We start from the raw sequence: 19,679 nt of genomic DNA on the forward strand, positions 1-19,679 counted from the left end.
TTTCAGCTGTAACTGACACCATGTTTTAAGCTCCAATCAAAAGAAGCATCCTTAGGCTCCAAGAAGCCCCGCCTTCCTTGTAAAAGATGACTTCAAGGGTAGTCTGCTCTGCTTACCACCACCTCCTTCCTTCCTCGTAGTGTGCAGCCCTCCCCAAGGCTGACAGTAAGCACCGAGTCCTCGAGGGCTCTTGTTTCTAGCTCTCTGCCCCTATAAGCCATAAGTGATCCCTGAAATCTTCTCAGACTCTGAGCACACCCAGTAGTGATTTTCTTCCTGGGTTCCACCCTGGAGAAGATGTATGTGGTCAGGAAAATGTCACCCGACCAGTCTCTGCCTATCTGACAGGTCGGCAGGAAGCGATGTTCTCCCTGGTGTCCTCCTGGGTGTTGTTGCTCCAAGAGAGCCTCCTCCTAAGAGGATGGGTGTCTGCGCTTCATTAAATCAACACCACAGACCCAGCTGTTCACTGTAGTACAATCTGGGCAATGCTGTACTTCACCAAGGATTCCGTTTTTCAGCTTCCTCAGAGGCCAGGGATGCAATTAAATGCCATCGTTCTAATGATACACAGTTTCCATTCCAGCTGCTTGAAGTTCCTTCTCTGCTAAATGGCTTAGCAATTAACTCTTTGGCCGGCACCTACCGCCCCTGGGAGTGGCCTGCCAAAATGACCTGTACTCCTGCGGGTTTACAGTCCCTGTAAATTAGGAAGAACTCTTGCCATCTCAAGTAGTGTCGTGATGTAGCTTGCTTATTTTATTTATTTATTTATTGGAGTGGAATGTTGTCTATCATTACTCATTTTAAATTAGGACTACGGGGAACAAGCACCATCAAGGTGGCTATAATTCACCAAAATGCCAGCTTTTCAAAATTCTTAAATGTGTAACATTCCAGAGTGTAGACAGTAAGAGGAGAACCTCACATTTACACAAGGGCTCAAATTTAGATACTGACATTATCTAAGTGAGACTGTGGAGTTTCAACGTGTTACACCATTTATCCTGTGTAAATAAACATTTAAAAATACGCCTCAGTGCAATTCTGCTCTTGATATTACTTTATTTACTTCTTCATTTAACATACCAGGAACACCCCTGCACGCTCCCCACACACAAAAAGCTATCTGAACCTCACTCCCAACTCTTGGAAATCTTGGGTTAGGGTCTCATCACCTGCCAGGGGGTGCGAAGGGTACTGAAAGGGTGACTTGCAGCGCGGGGTTTAGGCAGCAGAAATTTCAAGGTCACCTCCCAAAGTCTTGGAGATTTGGGCTCCGCGTTCCTAAACAGGCCCGGGGTGTCCGGGATGGTGGAGGGACCTGAGCGCCGCCCGAATCACACAAGGGCGGCGCAAACCGAGGCCACTTAGAACAGAGCGTGGGGCGGAGCCACCTGGGGCACAGAATGGGGCGTGGCCGCAGGCGGAATGGGCGTGGCCTCGGACAGCCGGGCGGAAAGCGGTGGGTGGAGAAACGCTCCTTCATCCCGCTCCGGGGGGCAGTCTCCGCCCGCGCCGGAACTTCAGAGGCGAGTTGTCTCACCGTGCTGGGAGGGCTGCGCCTGCGCGCTCCAGGGACCTGAGGGCCCGGGATGCGGGCGCCATCGGGGGTGGGGGTTTGGGGGCGGTGGCTACCAGCGAGTCTGTGTTTCGTTTCCGCTTTCCGCTTTTCATAGTTTTTTCCGGAAAATCGGGACGTGCAGGAGTCAGCAGATGGACAGATACACCCACTGTGCCCAATTCGTGTACGGCCACAAGCGCGCCAATTTCTTTCTGGACCCCGCCCATTAAAGCGGTTTCAGGGTACACCTTTGTGGACCTGTCTCCCCAAAGTGAAAAGTTGGTGTTTAACCCCTGGGTGTGGAGACACTTTCGTGGCGCAGAGGAGATTCCAGGGAGGAGAGCCATAAGAGCTCATGGGCCCTCCCACGGGGAACGCCTGTTAACCCAAGGCCGTGGGCAGCTTGACAGGTCCTGGATCCCTGGATTTACCCCTGGCAGTGCTCTGGATGCCTGCTCGGGAACTGCTTCGGGGCCATGCCAATTTCACTCACTTTAACCGTCTTGCGTCCTAACTTTATGTCTCCTATCTAGATTCTGGGCTCAGTGATGAGAGACTTTCAGGGCTGGCTGGAAGCCACAGCCCAGTCTACCGATGCAGTCTGAATCCAGTGGGTGTGAAGAGGAGACCCCTTCCCTCTGGTGGGGTTTGGATCCTGTGTTTCTAGCCTTTGCAAAACTCTACATCAGGGATATCCTGGACTTGAAGGAGTCCCGCCAGGTGCCAGGTATGTGGCTTGGTCCCCTGGTGGATGCCCTGCTTTGCATCTGTACCCCACACTCTCCGAAAACTGCAGAAATCTGGGCCTTAGGGATTTCAGGAAAGCCTTCCCTCCTGCAGACTTTGAAAATGACCTAGCCCTGATCCTGAAACGAGATTATTTCTATTCAAGTTAAAAACAGTCTAAATCTTTTTTAAAACAGGTGTTTGGGGGAAGAACCTTTGTACTGATGAATGTTTTTTTTTAACAGGGATAGGAGTCTTTCATATTTAAAAACACTCAGTTGTTTTTCCTGGTCCTGCTCTTGGTGGCAAGGTCTCTGGACCAGGCATCCTGAGGCTTCGCTCCCTTGCCCAACTGGGCCGCCTACCTGGCCTGGATGTGACTCACCTGTAAAGCCTCTTTGTAAAAATGAGGATTCACCTGAATTCCTTGTTGGGGGGTGGTTATTTTGAATTCATATCAAAATAACATAAACATCATCTGCCTTGTTCACATATGTAATCCTGTCGTTTAGAACAGTATCTGATGTGTCGTGGGCCCTCAAGAAACAGTCATTGGAGCAATGAAACATTATAAGTGTAAATTTTCAGGAAATCTAATTGTAAATTTTTTACAATTAGAGTGGGGGGTCAATAAAGATAGGCACTCCATACCTAAAAATGTAACATATACTATGGGGTAGATTTAAATAATTCATATAACAGTGTGGATCTTCGCACTTTTACTGTTGCTATATGAGAAGTTTGGTTCAACTCTCTTTGCTATTTTGAATGAATAGCAAGCTGTGAGTCAGAAGTAGTCGAGAATTTCAAGTATGCACAGTTTTAATGAGGCAGTGTTTTTGTGTGTGTGTCCAGTTTTGTGTACAAATGTATCTGGATGACCTTAATCTAAAGTCTGTTTTACAGATTTTTTCACCACACCTTTATTTCCTAATTATTGTTGGAAATGTTCTGGTTTTCCCTTGGAAGGCGGCCATCCTCCCCCACATTTGTCCATTTTCGAGAACAGTCTGGTATTCTAAATAGCTCATCTCCTCAGGAAGAAATTAATTCACACCAGATGCCAGCCTTGCTTAGAGGTCTTCTGTAGGTGCTTAAGGAATTATTGTCACCGGAAAGGGACTGGCCTGGAGTGGGTCTGCCTCTGGCAGGCATGTGTGTGGGTTCTGTTTGTGCAGGGAAGCGTTTGCAATACCAGTCCAGGTGATTTTGAGAAGACGTTTATTAAAGCTGGGGATAGTGAAACAAAGGAAGGTCTGGGATAGGAGAGAATCTCAGCAGAGCTGCTTTGGTTCTCTAGAAAGGTTATAGGAAAGAAGCTAGCCAAGGCAGGGCTGCTGTTAGCTCTCTGGAAAGTCAGAGTGAAGGGAAAAGGGCCTTGGAGACTGGTTCAGGCCGTAAGCCCAGATGAGCTGCCACTGCCTGCTGTTTCCCTGGTTGCAAGTCCAGTGGGGAGAGACCCTTAGAGTTTAGACAAAAGTTCACACTGGAGGAAGGAAAAGCACGGGTGTGTGCTCTAGAAGGAGCCTCTCACTGGGTCTGTTGTCTTCAGACTTTTTCTCTCTCCTTTGCAGGTGGGAATCTCAGGGGAGGTCTCTGGGAAGGGTTTCAGCAGAGCATTCATCAGCTTTCTAGGTGTGTGAGTGTGTGTGTTTTAAGGTTTTATTTATTTATTTATTTTTAGAGAGAGGAAAGGAGGGAGAAAAAAGGAGAGAGACATTGATGTCTGGTTGCCTCTTGCATGCCCCCCACTGGGCACCTGGCCCAAGACCCAGGCCTGTGCCCTGACTGGGAATTGAACTGTGACCCTTTGGTTCACAGGCCGGCAGTCAATCCACTGAGCCACACCAGCCAGGGCTCCAGGTGTGTTTTTTAATATGTTAATGGACCAAAATAAATGCATAAGAGGAACCATTTGCTGGTCTGCTTTGCCTCTATCTTGGATTTGTTTGACTCTAATTGGGGTGTTTGTTATTCTCCTGATTTCATTCTTCCTTGGGTTTGTCTGGCATTAGTGGCACTAATTGTGTTTTTGTTATCTTTCTCCCCGACCCTGGCGATTACTCTCTGGCTAGGGAGGAGAGATGTAAACCATTTGCTCTCAGATGCCCGTGGTGAGGGAAGATAAGCTCTTTCTGTTTACTAACTGGCTGTAAATTGCTTGACTCCTTTGGCCCTATTTGTCTAACCACCTGTCTCAGTTTCCCTTTCCCACTTGTCAAAAATTCTCTTAATGTCTAACTGTCCTGCCTCAGTATCAGGGGCATGATGAGCTAACTCTTCCTGTGGTGAAGAACTTTATGGTGGATTAACCACAAAGCAAGGAAAACTGGTTCTGGTGATCTTTGCTGTATGTGGTTTTTGAAATGAAACCTGGTGATCGAAGCAGACGTCAACCTTAATTTCACGGTGATCTTTAGATTGAGCTGGAGGGTCCTGGGGGCAGGAAATGCCACATGTAGGGTCTTATTTTTGTCGTTCTGGTTTGGTTTGTCATAAAAAGCTCCTATTTTGATTGCATAAAATTTAGAAATGTTTAAACAGCAAAGAATATCGTAAGCAAAGAATGATAAAACAAGAAACAAGTGTGTAAGAAAGCATTTGGTTGGCTTTTGTCCTTGGTTATAGGGAGATCTTTGGATTTCTGGAAAGATAGGCCGGCCGTGGTTATCGGGGTGGTCTCCTGAACCACACCTGAGTTTATGCTAACGAGTGCCTCCTGCTGGGCCCCCAGGTAGTTTCAGGATGGAGGTTGTTAGTGCCGGAAAGACCAGCCATGTGATTAGAGGGTTGAGTTTTGAGCCACTGTGCCTTCAGCTTGATTCCTTGGGAGGGAGCAGGGGAGGCCTGGAGATGGAGTTGTTAAGGGACCAATGATTGCTAATCCTGCCTTTGTATGGAATGGAACCCTAATAAAAGCCCTGGGTGCTGAGGCCCGAGTAAGCATTCCTGGTTGGTAATCTCACATCCCTGTGCCCTGAGGACATGGGAGCTTTGTGCCTGGACTCTGCCAGGCCTTGTCCTGTGCATCTCTTCATTTGGCTGGTCTTGATTTGTACCCTTTATTAAAATCGTAGCTGTAGGCATAGCGCCTTCCCGAGTTCTGTGTGCATTCTAACAAATTAGCAAACCAGTTGGAGTCCTGGGAATTCCGAATTTGGAGCCAGTTGGTCAGAAGTTCGGGTGGCCTGAAGATCCCCAAATTTGGCGCTGGTCACCGAAGTGAGATCAGTCTTAAGGGAGACTGTGCCCTTACATTGAAATTTGACGTTGTATTGGATAGCCTCAGAATTGCTTTGCAAAATGTCAACTCCCCTAAAGTGACATGGGAATTTAGGGTTAAACTAATACAAATATTGTGAAGTTTGACCGTGGTGGTGTTTAGGTTTGGGGCGTCTCATTTTGTTTTGTCTTTTTGTTTATAACTCATAGCACACAGAAGTGGTCTCTTAGTCCAAAGCCTCTGTCCCTGTCAAGAAACGGCCAAACCAGTAAGAATTTTTATGAGTTTATCTGAGCCAAGCTAATGAAAGTTCCAGGAAGCAAAATGTCAATGAGTTGAGAAAATGCTCCAGGGTAATGACAATTTAGTGTCATTTTACACAGTAGAATCAGAGGAGAAGACTTAAGGGAGTTAGGTATAATCCATTGGTGACAGATTAGGGAGGCAGGGGGAAAGCCCAGTGTGGGGAGGGAGAAACCTCTGGGATTGGATAAGAGGTGAGCTGATAGGCGCATGCTCTTACACAGGTGGGTGTAAGATAGTTAACAGTTAACAATTAACATGAAAACAGTAGTAGTGAGGGGATTTGTGGTCTTCCCCACCCCCCCTTCCCCCCAGAGAAAATTTTACATTTCAAAGGTATGTTGGAGATGCAAAAGGACAACAGACAGGCTCAGTTAAGGTAAATACTGGCCTTTGTTGGGGAAAAATACTGGGCTAGGGCCTGACTACCCACCAGGAACTGCTTTTGGTTAGCAAGTTTTAATCTCAGACCATCCTTCGTGGTCACTTTAGGTCTCTGGGTTTGTGAGTGCCACACAGGCCTCCCCTGGGCTTGTCAGGTTTAGTATGTGGCCCTTTTCTCTCTCCCACAGGATAGATATTGAATCACTTATTTCAGTCAAAATACAATACTTACATTGTCTAATTTTAGAGGGTTCAATGAAGTAGAAATGTATATTCATAAGGATTATATTAAATGACTATATACACTTGTATTTTAAAAGTATCTTCTTGGGAACTTAACACTATCAAACTTCAATTAAAGCAGCTGTAGCACCAATTAATTAACAGCAGTTAGACTTAAAAAACATTAGTTGAAAGCACTTTAAAAGAAAAAACAGGCAAACGTTTTGCTCTGATGTGGTTGTTCAGGGCTGGCTGCCATGAGAGCTAAATCAGACCTGCCTGTGACCCTGGATTTTGGAACCCTCCCAGAATGACCCTGCTTCTGGGGGACCTGATGACCCAGGGATCCCCTGGTCCGTTTGGGCTTCTGTGGGCTGCACGTGGAACAGAAGGCACCAGGAACAACTTCCATTGGGGGAAAGGCTCCAGTTTTAGCTCAATATCAGTCTTGTGGTTACTTTCTTTTCTTAGCTCGCCAAGCTTTCAACAGAGCTGCCATCCAGTTTTCTTGAGCTCTTTTCTCATAGAAGAGAATCTCGTGTGGATAGAAGGTAGTTTTCCTCCCTAGGTCTTTCTTCACGTCTTCAGCCATTTTGTTGCAGTTGTACTTCTGACACTGTATAGTTCATGTTTCCATACACTTAGGGAAATTTTTGTATTTCCACACAATGTATTTCCTCCTCAGTTGATTTTCTTGGAGTATTTCTACTCAACCCATCTGTTACTTTCTTCTAAATTTGTTCTCTGTTTTTCTGTGATGCTTTTAAGTTGTTTTTCTCTCAGTTACTTGGGCTTGGGAGGATTTTTTGCTTTTTGAGTGATTGTGTCCATGAGGTGAAAGTCTAGCTCCCTTTTCTGTATTTTTTTTAAGAAAGTTTCTTGTGGCCCTGGCTGGTGTAGCTCAGTGGATTCAGCGTGGGCCTGCGAAGTACGCAATCGTGGTTCAATTCCCAGTCAGGGCACATGCCTGGGTTGCAGGCCAGTTCCCGGCAGGGGAAACACCAGAGGCAACCATACATGATATTTCTCTCCCTCTCTCCTTCCTTTCCCCTCTAAAGATAAATAAATAAAATCTTAAAAGAAAAAAGAAAGGAAGTTTCTTGTGTCCTTAGTTGAAGACCTGTCCAGATTTTTATCAAGCGTTACCCAAGACAGAGTTGCTAACATTGGATGACTAGGCGTCAGGTGACTTGGGGACTTTGTTGGCTTGTGTCATTGGTCTGATCTTCTCATCGCCTTTTCCATATGCTCCCAGCCAGACAGAACGCCTTTTGGCTAGCTCTTTTTACCTTCTTAAAGTATGTCGGCTCTGTGCTGTAACCACCACCGTAGGCAGCAGCATACCCCACGGTGCTGCAGGGAGACCCAGAGAGCCCTGGGCCTGTGGGAAGCCTTCACATACCACCAGCAGAACACCCGCTGTGCTCCACCACCAACTGGAAAAACGTTTCGAGGACAGGCAGTACACCCCCATAGGTCCGAAGAGCCCCCAGCTCTGCCTGTGACTGCCAGGGCCCTGTGGGCCACAGCTAATCATGGAAACGTGGAGTGTTTTGTCTCTAATACAAACAATTGCCTGACAGGGACCACAAACCATGAGTGGGGCTGGGGGAGAGAAGGCCAGTCAGGTTTTAGAAAAGACTGCTGTCTAATTTTGCTCTGCTCAGTGTACAACTAGAAAGAATTATTACCTGTCCAGTGCATTTGGGGGAACAGAAAGGGCCAGCCCAGCCAGAGACCAGCCCGGAGCTCTGGCCGCTGCAAGCCCCACCTGGCCCTACAGCAGGCAGACTTGGAGGGCCAGAGTAATGCCAGCCATGGCCGATCTCTGCACAAGAGCATGTCACGGCGCGGCCAGGGCACACTTCACTAGAGGACTCCACGCCCGTGTCCCTGGGTGAGGCTCATTCTCCCGATTTTAACTTCCCTTCTGCCACGCAGAGAAGCAGGAAAGGTGGTCTGCAAAGGGCCTGCAGGGGTCTCCTCCTCTTCCCTTTGTGTTTGCTTGGTACGGGCAGGTGGTGCCAGGGCTGAGGGCCTCACCAAAGATAGTAAGTAAGGCCTGGGTTTTCATTGAAAGAACTCAGGAGCAGTCAACGGGAACTGCCTTGCTATTAAAATTTCGTGGGTTATCTGTGGTGCCAGTCCGTCCTCGTTCAGTCTGAGTGCTCCTGGGTGGGGTGACTCTCCTCCAGTGATGACAGAGCAGCCCAGGCCCTTTCCCGTGAGTGGCCCTGCCATTTCAGCTCACAGTCCCCAAGGTTGCCCTGGGTACAGCTCTAGTTTACTAAGTGTCTTTTGAAGTAGGCCTGTCAGGGGCCCTTCTTTTGGCTAAATTTGCCGCCTTTTCTTCAAACCACATCTTATTCTTCTCTGTCTAACTGGGGCCAGAGCCTCTTTGTCCATCCCCTGTACCTCTGCTGGGAACTGCTGACCCCAAGCCCTTTTATCAGCATTGGAAACCAGACAGTCATCCGTGGAGGCCAGGCTGGAGCTTCTGCAGGGTGCTGTGGTTCAGACCGTGGGTCCCCTTGGACGCGGAGAAGAAAGGCTCTGACCAGGCCTAAGGGTGGGGAAGGAGGCCAAATGCCTGACGTGATCACTGATTCTCTGCATTTTTTTTTTTTAATTTAAGGAAGTCACCATTTAAAAGTTTGTAGTCTCTTTCTGAAAGTAAAGAATTCATTCAGTCGTAGTGGAGAGAAAAAAAGAGGATTTTAGTCAGGACTTTAGCTACAGGTGCCAGGAGCACAACGCAAATAGCTTAAGCCAAAAAATTCAGGTATGGATGGGGCGGGGCACAGAATGGAAGTTCTGCAGAAGCCAGGACAGCAACCGGACCCGGGTCTGCACCACGGGCTCACCACTGCCAGGAATCCCTCTGTCAGAGTCCAGTCCCTGAGTCTGAAGAAGGCGTCCAGGTATTAGTGGGTGGGGAGGGTTCGGCCTCTCAGGTCTCCTCCAGTGGGAACCTGCCTGCTGGCATCAGACATCTAGGTTTGGAAATACAGTTTCAAAGCATTTTTAAGTTGTAATGGGTTGGCCACAGAGTGTGGTGTTTGGTAACCTAATTATCATCTCTTCAAAAAAAAAAAAAGCAGCTACTGCTAATTCATAGAAACGATGACTGGTTTCTTAGAAAAGCACCAGTGAAAGAGCCAGAGAAGCCTTTTTCATGGTTTCTTTTTCCTTCTCCAGCCCTTCAAAATACTGCACTGTGTTTGGTTCTGTAACAGGATGGCTGTTTGCAGGCCCCTTATGAGAGTTCTGCAGGGACGCACATTTCATTTTCACAAGTGGAAGAAAGGGTAACCAAGGCCAGCCGGGCAACACTGGTGTTCTCTGTTCTGCACTAGTGCAAGCGTCTTTGAAGCCAGGCTTTCTCCCTATGGCCCCCGGAGAAAAGACATCTGATTGCTTGGGGCTTGCCACTTGGCAAGGGCTGGTTCTGAAGTCTGGAGTTTCAGCAAGCATCATGCCACTCATTTTTGATTCACCCCCTCCTCAAAATAGAAAATGTGATAAATGTGATCATACCTTATGTACACTTAGTCTTTTTTTTTTCTTCTTCACATTTCAGGTGTTTTTTTTTACAACGGGCATCCAATAAAGCAGGTCGATATCTTGGGAACTGTTATTGGAGTGAGAGAAAGAAACGCTTTCTACAGTTACGGAGGTGAGAACTACAGTGCCTGACAGGTTGTGTGGAAGGGCCCCACTTAGCTGAATGCGGAATGTGAGAAACCCCAGCCTTTCAGAGCGGATCCCGTGGGCCTGCCACTAGGGACAGCCCTTCGGGGGCCTGGCAGGGACTATGTAAAATGAGGCAAGAGGTAGGAGTGATGCTGATGAATACAGCGAGGTGACGGCTTCCGGGGAAGTTAGGAGGTAGAATAAAAATGCCACAGTTTAGGATCTGGCTGATTGGAGACAGACCCCCGATGCCTGAGGGCAGAGCTATAACTAGCAGAGGATGGTAATCTATGTCTGTACTGATACCTTCAAAAAGAAGGGGCTAGATTAGTGTTCAGGTAGACTCTTTAAGAAGGCACGGAGGTCTGAAAAATAATTGATGAGACTTATATCCAGAAAAGTTTTTTTTAAAAAAATGCCTTTTGTTACTCAGAGGGCTGAATACACATCAGAAAATTTCACTTCCCTCATTGTCATGGAAACCAAAGGGTTTCTTTGGATACCAGCAAATGGTCGGAATATGATTTTAGTGGTCTTAATTTTTTTCACTGAGGTGTTTTTTTTTCTGTTTGTTTTTTTAAAATATTTTATTTATTTATTTTTAGAGAGGGGACAGGAAAGAGAAGGAGTGGGAGAGAAACATCAATGTGTGGTTGCCTCTCATGTGTCCCCTACTGGGGACCTGGCTTGCAACCCAGGCATCTGCCCCGACTGGGAATCGAACCAGCAACCCTTTGCTTCACAGGCCCGTGCTCAATCTTCACTGAGTTTTAATATAAGCACTTTAGTACATTGCCTCGTGCAGCTCTAAGATCTTTTCAGGTTAAGAAGACAAGCTAGATATTTTGGGGGAAGCCTAACTCTGGATTCCAAAACTTGGCTGCAATTGATGTTGTCACTTTTGGTCGTGTTGCCTTGGATCTGTGTCCTTCCTCTACTTGGGGAGAGACAAAGGCAGCTGAACTAGTGACCAAGGACCTTTCACTGGTAGTCTGTGGTGGCTGAAACTTTACTGATACCCTACCACTGCATTCCTTCAATGTGTATTCACTGATTGTCTTGTGCTTATAAGATAACATGTGAGATGAGCTTCCTTATACCCTCTGCTTTTCCCAGCATATTTTTTAAACTGAAATAGGTTATCTTGTCAGGCATCCCCTTACTGGATCCCATCTCTGCTTGATTTTACCAAAGGTACTGGTTTTATTTTTCTTCAGGCAGTTGAACAAGCAATCACTAAGTTCCTATATAACATACCCAGCAGTGGGCAAGTACTTTGTAGTATAATACAGTACTTCTCTCCAAATACCAGTGAAGAAATAATAGTGTCTTTCAATTTGCAAAGCATTTTTTAAAATCCCCATCTGAGGATATGATTATTGATTTTAGAGCGGGAAAAGAGAGGGAGAAAGAAACATCGATCCGTTGCCTCCTGTACACACTCCACCAGGGATCAAACCCACAACCTGTGTGTGTGTGCACAGGATGAGTCTCCAACCAACTCAGGCAGTTGGCCAGGGCCTCAATTTACAAAGCATTTTCACGTGCATAATTGAACGTTATTCTTTCTCTAATCTTTTGAAATAGAAAGGACACATATTTCCATTTTATAGGTGAGAAAAGTAAGGCTCAGTTCGTTTCTCAAGGTGCCACTGGTGGGTCCAGTGTGTCTGCGGACTCTGGTGTGCTGTGTAGCCCACATATGACTCAGTGTGATTTTTTCTCGCCCATGCTCCTCTGCCCCCAGTGAGGAGCATCTACATTTTAATTTTCTGTGTTTTGAATGAAATAAATGAGGCTGTTTGAGGACATCAGTCCCGGTGCTAGAACTAGGCTAGATATTATGCCTGTGACCTAAAGGGGTTTCATTTAATACCTTTCCAATTATAAAGAGGTGAAGGCGATGTGTGTGAGTCTTCCCCCAGAATCACATCACTTAGCGTGGACGTCGTGAGAGCCTAATGTGTGTGAGCTGTGGGAAAACAAAACGCAGCTGGAGGTGGACATAACTGAGAACAGAAACACTTTTGCAGCTTTCACTCCTGTGGGCCCGTCTGAGGGAGAGCCTTACTCTCTCCCTGCTGTCCTCAGGCCCAGCTTGGCTCTGGGGCCACCTGCCAGGCAGCAACCCCTGAGTCCTGGGTCCTGCTCCGCCTGAGGCCCTGCAGGCCTGTGCCAGGGGTGCTTCCTGCTCACACCGACCCGTCCCACTGCTGAAACAAAAGGCTGGCAGCTCAGGCGGTACTGCCCTGCTGGAAATGACCTGGCGCAGTCTGCAAGGATGCTCCCCTTCCGGGGCATTCCAGGAGCCCAGACGTCAGGGCGCCAGGAGAGGGTCTGCCTGGGGAGGTGACAAAGCAGGAAGTCAGAGGGTTTAGTGGCTTTGCCCTGAGCATGCAGAGCACCTGGCAACAACTCAAGCTCAGACCTAGAGTCCTAGGAGACTACAGTCAAGGTCAGAATGACCTCACATTTTCTAGAACAAATATTCTCGTGCTAACAGTTTTTGACTTTTCATTTTAAATCAAGATTTTAAGCTGGCCAGAGAAGTGGTATGCCTAGAGGTGTTATACAATTTTTAAAGCTGAAAACACCCTTATTAATTGTTTTGCTTCTTAAAAATGATACTTAACTCATAAAATAAAATTTAAAGCTAGAGAAATGTTCAATAAATAAATAAACTCATGTGAAACCTTGTAAATCTGTAAAGAAAAAACCTCAGTGTTTGAGTGAACATCCTTCCTATATTTCTAAGATGATCCTAATATTGAAGAAATATGCCTATTTCCCCATTACTATTGTTTACATTTCTTTTTCTTAATAGTTCTGAAATTAGGCTTATAGCCCATGTACACATTGAATATGGGGATCGTTCCCCGTGCTCCAAAAGTAACTGCTGTTAGCATTTTAATATCTTAAAATCATTTCTGTCAAAATAAAGTATTTAATGCTTTATATAAATTAGATTATACATAACATTGTATATACAATTTCTGTTTTGCAGTGAAGCATGAATATCTTTTAACAGCAATGAACAGTCTTTATTATAACTTTTTATTATGCTATGCCATTGTAATTTATTTAACCAATTCCATGTTTATAAACATTTAGGTTATTTTGAAGTTCCAGTATTGCAAACAATATTACAGCGAACGGCCTTATACAAGATGTATATACCTGTGTATTTGTTCTGTTTTTCTCCTCAGGATAAATTACTAGAAGGAAATGCTAAGTCAAAGAATACACTGTATATATTTTTTAATTTGATACATACTTTCAAGTTTACTCTTTATAAATTTGATACAGATTTACAGTCTCACTAACAACAAGCATATGAGAATATCAGTATTTTTAATATTTGTCATTCTAGTAGTTAAAGAAATTATTTAAATTTGCTTCCTTTTTTTCTGGTAACTAGTGAATTTAGCATGCTGACATATGTTCAGTGGCCATTGTTTAAATATCTTCCATGGATTGCATTTTTGGGGGGGGGTCACTTTTTCTCTGTGGTCTTGTTATTTTCCATGTTAATTTGTATGAGCTCTTTATATATTTAAGACACTAACCCCATCATTTGAAACATTGCTATATAGTATTAGTTTTTAGTTGGTCAAATACATCAGAGTTTAAAAAATAAATTCGGACTTTCAAATTTGCTGAAAGAAGTCTCTCCCCACTGACTGTAAGCCCAAGGTTAAACAGTGTTCATCCAAATTTTTTTCTCAGCTTCTTATATTTACCTATACTACACTTAATAAGACAAAATCCCTCTAGAATTTATTTAGTGTAAGAAGTCTTGTTCTTGGTTTCAGTTTTCAACAGATGTAAACCAGCAATAAAAAATGTTTGCTTTATGTTTCTCATATATTACATTTGCTTTTGCAACAGTTTAGCTGATGACTTTTTAAAAATCATTAAGCCCACTGGCCCCATGTTTAGCAACCTCTGCTCTGAGTTTGTCAGAAATTAAGCAAAGAGAAAACACCTATCATCCCATAGCAAACATCTCCAAATACTTGTATAGTTGTAAATCCAAGTACAATGGGGATTCTTTGATTTTTTTTCTTTGCATTAGGAATAAAATAAGGCAGACCAGTATTGTTTGTGTGACCAAGATGTAATGATTTTTTTTTGGCTTTTATATAGGAGAAATATACTACTACTCAATCTCTACTGTAAAGTTGGCAGCCCTGAGAACTCCTTATTTTTTTTTTAATGTAGCATGTTATGGATGCCCTCCTGCTCCCAAAGGAATGAGGGGCAGACATACTTCCTCATGCAACTGTAATGATTTTTTATTATGAAAATAAAACTTAGCCCTCTGGTGATGCCCCTGCAGTGAGAAGGACTGGGCAAAGCTCTTTCAAACAGAAGCTCGGGCCGAAGCCTGGGATGCTTTGTCTGGTAGGCCAGCGGGCCAGTGGGAGAGCAAACGGTGACAGAGGCTGCACTCTTGAGTGCCTCTAACCACAGACCACGTGACGCTCTCCTGTTGCTGGGTAGGTGAGTGAGGCTGATTTTTCTATGTTAGCAGTCATTGAGATTTTTGCGCTTGACTTCCAGAGGGCACCATTTTTAGGAGAGTCATAGACAAGAATTGTAAGTACCCTTGAGGTATAGGGTAAGTGGAATGTTGACTGCATTCCACTGGGCTCATGTATCACTTTGACATTGCACACAAGCAGTTCCCACTGGTGCAGGGTGAGAGATTATGCCTAAGGGGGAAGGAGAATTTAATAAGGGATCTGCCCAACCAGACCATTGGAAAAGGCCATCTTTCGGTATGGCCTAATGTGATCGCAATGCGCTGATTCACCAGCAATGCCCGAGTCTCTGTTCTAATCTTTCACATTTCCCTTGCAGTGGATGATAGCACTGGAGTTATAAACTGCATCTGCTGGAAAAAGTTGAATAACACTGAGTCTTCCTCAGGTAATTTCGTTTGCTGTGCTCCTTTGCTTTTCAGCCACCCAGTGGATTTTGCTCAGGGGAAACCGTCAGAACAGCTGTGGGCCTGGAGTTTCACATTGACCCGCCGATGAGGCGCACTGGCCAACTCGCAGCACTGAGCTCTGGGCTTTGGCTTCTCTGCAGGCTGATACTAAAGGGGAGCCACTTGGTTTTCTTTCTCCCGTTTCCTTGGTGCTCCCTTCCTCCTAAGCCTGCAGGAATATGACTTGGTTGCTAGGCGTTTCAGCCTTTCACTTTTACTATGCTGGTTACTGTGCAGGTCAAGACGTGGTAGCCTAATCGCCAGTCAGGTCGCAATTCCCTTGCTCAGGGCGTGTCGCTCAACCACAGCAGGTTTTGAGGACTTTTCATCTTACATGGTTGCCACCAGCTTCTATGTGGCATTCAGATCCAGATATTTCTGAAATCTCTACCTTGTCCCCAGGTATATGAGCAATTCTAAGACTGATGAGATGGTAAAGTAGGATTTCTTTAGAGTTAGCCATTGAATGAGATATAAACTGGAAAAGAACTTCAAAATTATGTATTAAACACATTGACTATAACTGAAACAACATTTAGAATTTCTCGTGTGTATTTTATTTATTTACTTATCTTTATTTTTTAATCCTTATCCAAGGATATGTTTTTTCATTGATTTTAGAGAGAGGAAGGGAGAGGGAGAGAAACATCGATGTGAGAGAGAAACATTAATGAGTTGCCTCCCGTATGTGCCCCAGTCAGGTATCGAACCTGCAACCTAGGCATGTGCCCTGACTGGGGATCAGACCTTCAACTCTTTGGTGCAGGGGTCGATGCTCCAACCAACTGACACATCCAGCCAGGGCATGACTACAGTATTTTAACAGTTAGCAGATTTTTTTTTTGCGTTGCTTAAGTTAATAATACTAAAAAATATGATGCATTGTTTGTGATTATTTTGGTTCTAGAGAAGCTACAGAAAGTGGACAATTGTTTTTCCTCTGTTTTATGGCATATGCAGTATGGCACCATACACAATAGGGTTTTTCAGTATGTATTGCCTGCTGTCATAGATGACATCTATTGTCTGTCACGTGTGATACATGGTGAGAATGTAATACATGGAGATGATTCCTCTTTCCTTCCTGTTTGAATCTCAACTCCCTACTTGACTACACTAACCAGTGAATGCTCCTTTGCTTATATTGTGATATATTTACATTTAGAATTTGGCTATCGATTTCACATAACTTTCACATTCCCATTTCCTAATTTGGGAAAATCTCAGTGGCACTGTAGAAGTTTGCTTAGGAAGATTTGTACATTAAAAAAAAATTAAGACAGACAACAGACTTTATGCAGACATCTCACAGGCAAGAAATAAATCTATAAGATGATCTGCTCCGGCTGGTGTGGCTCAGTGGATTGAGTGCTGGCCTGCAAACCAAAAGGTCACTGGTTTGATTTCCAGTCAGGGCACACGCCAGGGTTGCAGGCTGAATCCTGGGTTGGGGGCGTGCAAGAGGCAACTGATCAATGTACTGCTCACACATTAATGTTTCTCTCTCTCTCACTCCATTCCCCCCCCTCTCTGAAAGTAAATAAAATCTTTTCAAATATAATAAAAGATACAACATGAAATTTTTTTAAAAGGACCCCTCTTTCAAAAAATAAATAAATAACCCTCTAAGACAATCAGATATTTGAATTTGCATATGTCTAGTGTATTAAAATCATTTGCAGATTTATGGTTATATTGTCACAGTCTTCATTCAGAAGGTGTAGTTCGAATATGCCTACTTGTTCCATGCCAAGGTTTAACAAACTTTCTGTACAGAGCCAGATAGTAAATGTAAATGTTTTCTGCTTTGTGGGCCACTTGGTCTGCGTCTCAACTCTTCAGCACTGCCTTTGTAACACAGAAGCAGGCATGGTTGTGTCCCAATAAAACTTTATTTACAAAAACAGGTTGTGGGTGGCATTGGCCCATGGGAGCATACATACTTTGCCGACCCCTGTTTTGGACATTCTTTTAATCTTCAGAGTCAACTCTTTTTTAAAGAAGTTATATTATTAGGAATATTATATAACTCTTAATACTTAGTAACTTTTTAGGTAAGATTGTAAGATTTTAAAAAATGTCTCTACAGTGAGTAGATGACTAATCTGGGTGGATACACTTTAGTAGAGAAGAAAGAGGTGTGGGTAAGAGGAGAAAGCCTGGATATGATTCTCACCATGTTGTATAGGAAGTGGTATTTTTAAATTATTTCTGACCAGCCCATTCTTTCCTTTTAATTTATTTGTCCTCAGTTTATTAAAGCTTTCCACTGGAAAGTGACCAACAAAGACTATTTCTTTTTATACAAAATTTTAGCTTGAGTCAAAATCATGTTTCAAAATCAGTTGAGGTATAAGTATATGATATTAACTCTTATATATGACACATGGAATATATCCTTTGGACTTGGCTTATGAGGAAAGTTAAGAAAGCTTGGCCCTTAACATTAGAGTTTTAAAGAGGCTTTGTCTTTCAGTGTGGAGTAGACTGCCTAAAATGAAATTCCGTCAAGGCTCCAGCCATCTCATTATAACTATTAAATTATGCAGCTTGAACACCTAGTTTTGGTAGTTTCACGTGCCCTTTGACTAAAAGCTGGGCCGCTCTCTCTCAGGCCAGCCGTCGATCTGGCTGTCTCAGCAGAGCCATGCGAAGCGTTTTATCACCGTAAGGTCTGAATAATGGCAGTGAAACTTAGAAACACGTTCAAAATTCAGCCTAAGTAGATGAGGGGTTGGGATAGGAACACAGATGGAAAACCTTTTAAAAAGTCACACCTGAGCATTTTCTGAAGCAGCCCAGGGAGCTGGGTGACATTAGTGCAGACTGTATCTCGACTCCCAGCTGTGGGCCACTGGGTACACAGAGTCCTCTGCGCTCTGGTGGGTGCTGTTTCCCTTGGCGCAGCAGTAGATGTGTTAAAAGAAAAGTAATGCCTTCGCCCATTACAAAGCCGCAGTCATCTAAGTTGTATTCCTTTAAAGAGCAGATATCTGACCGAATGAGAGGTTCATTTCCTTATAGGAACCCTAGTGCATATATGACAAACCAAAAATACTGCAGTAGCAGGAAATAAAGTAGCATTTAACAAATGCTGTTGGGTTAGGTAGATAACAGTATTGGAAAGGGGGTAGATAACAGTGATGGAAAGGGAGTAACTGTCATCCGTGCCTTGCAGCTTTCATAAATAACCCAAAGAAGGGAGAGGCGTGTGTTTATTCCAGTGGAGTTGCGGGTGTGTGTGTTGACTCTCCTGAGTCCCCATTAAAGCACTGACAGCTGTCGTCAGTGATGAGACTGAAAGATGCTTTCCAAACTTTGATGTAACAAAATGAAGTGAAAGACAAAAATGCACTGGAATCGGGAAAGTGGATATAGTATGCCTAACTTGACAAAGTTTTCCTAAAAAGTCTTTCACAAATTAACATAGGCCCTGGCTGATGTAGCTCAGTGGATTGAGCGTGGCCTGCGAACCACATGATCGCGGTTCGATTCCCAGTCAGGGCACATGCCTGGGTTGCAGGCCTCTTCCCAGCAGGGGACTCACAAGAGGCAACCACACATTGATATTTCTCTCCTTCTCTTCTTCCCTTCCCCTCTAAAGATAAATAAATAAAGTCTTTAAAAAACAAAGACATTAAGTATTCCAAAGAGACGAAGGGCTTAAACGTAAAGAATGCAGAGGGTATGTCCTCTTGTGGGTATGTAAAAACAGCCTCTCTGCCAACTTAAAAGCAAAATTAAACACTATGGAATTGTTACATATTTTCTTTGAAAATTTTTTTTCAGTAGAGAATGAAGTTTTTATTCACTGTCCAAGAAAGGAGAGGGGCTTGATGTGGAGAGATACACCAGCCAATTTTCTTTCTTTCTTTTTTTTTAGTCCTCACCCATGGATATGTTTTCATTGATTTTTATTTATATATTTAAAGATTTTATTTATTTATTTTTAGAAAGAGGGAAAGGGAGGGAGAAAGAGGGAGAGAAACACTGATGTTTGAGAGATTCATCAATTGATTGCCTCTCACATGCCCCCAGCTGAGGGCCCAGCCTGCAACCCAGGCCTGTGCCCCTACCAGGAATCCAACCAGCGACCCCTCAGTTTGTAGGCTGGTTCTTAGTCCACTGAGCCACACCACCAGGGCCCGTTTCTATTGATTTTTAGAGAGAGAGACTGGGAACCAAACCAGCAAGGTTTGTGTGCACGGAATGATGCTCCAACTGAGTGACAGAGCCAAGGCCATATTTTCCTTTTTAAAGATTTTATTATTTATTTTGAGAGAGAGGGGAGGGAAGGGAGGGAGGGAGAAAGAGAAGGAAAGAAATATCAATCGGTTGCCTCTCAAATGTGGCCCTACCTGGGACCAAACCTGCAACCCAGGCAGGTGCACTGACCAGAAATTGAACCGGCGACCTTTCGCTTTGAGGGATGATGCCCAACCCACTGAGCCACATGGGTGAGAGCATATTTTCTAAGATATTAAAAACCTCGATGACTGAAGCCTGTGTAGGAGCCACAAACATGCACACATAGCTGGCAACACCTTATAGAAAGAGAATAGTTTGATTTT

The 19,679-nt window shown here is 44.3% G+C and overlaps 1 protein-coding gene and 1 non-coding gene across 8 annotated transcripts in view; one reads left to right on the top strand and one right to left on the bottom strand.

Moving 5' to 3' along the window:
* The first annotated feature begins 1,509 nt into the window (after window positions 1-1,509).
* Window positions 1,510-19,679, top strand: part of STN1 (STN1 subunit of CST complex) — a 39,523-nt gene continuing 21,353 nt past the window's right edge. For 2 of the 7 annotated variants that reach the window (XM_037064007.1, XM_037064005.1), the window contains exons 1-4: window positions 1,515-1,861; window positions 2,098-2,291; window positions 10,003-10,098; window positions 14,979-15,047. In XM_037064007.1, the coding sequence (XP_036919902.1) occupies window positions 2,159-2,291; window positions 10,003-10,098; window positions 14,979-15,047 (298 nt within the window). In that variant the 5' untranslated portion in view covers window positions 1,515-1,861; window positions 2,098-2,158. Of the gene's footprint in view, window positions 1,862-2,097; window positions 2,292-10,002; window positions 10,099-14,978; window positions 15,048-19,679 lie in introns of all 7 variants that reach the window. The other 5 variants (XM_037064008.1, XM_037064001.1, XM_037064003.1 and 2 more) reach the window with 5 other exon arrangements.
* LOC118999563 (small nucleolar RNA U109) lies at window positions 14,254-14,397 on the bottom strand. Its single transcript, XR_005069139.1, has one exon. It is a non-coding gene; the product is annotated as a small nucleolar RNA U109 (small nucleolar RNA).

The sequence above is a fragment of the Sturnira hondurensis genome, unplaced genomic scaffold (genome assembly GCF_014824575.4).
Source record: "Sturnira hondurensis isolate 20B ecotype Veracruz unplaced genomic scaffold, ASM1482457v3 Scaffold0014854, whole genome shotgun sequence".
In the NCBI taxonomy this organism is placed as follows: Eukaryota; Metazoa; Chordata; class Mammalia; order Chiroptera; family Phyllostomidae; genus Sturnira; species Sturnira hondurensis.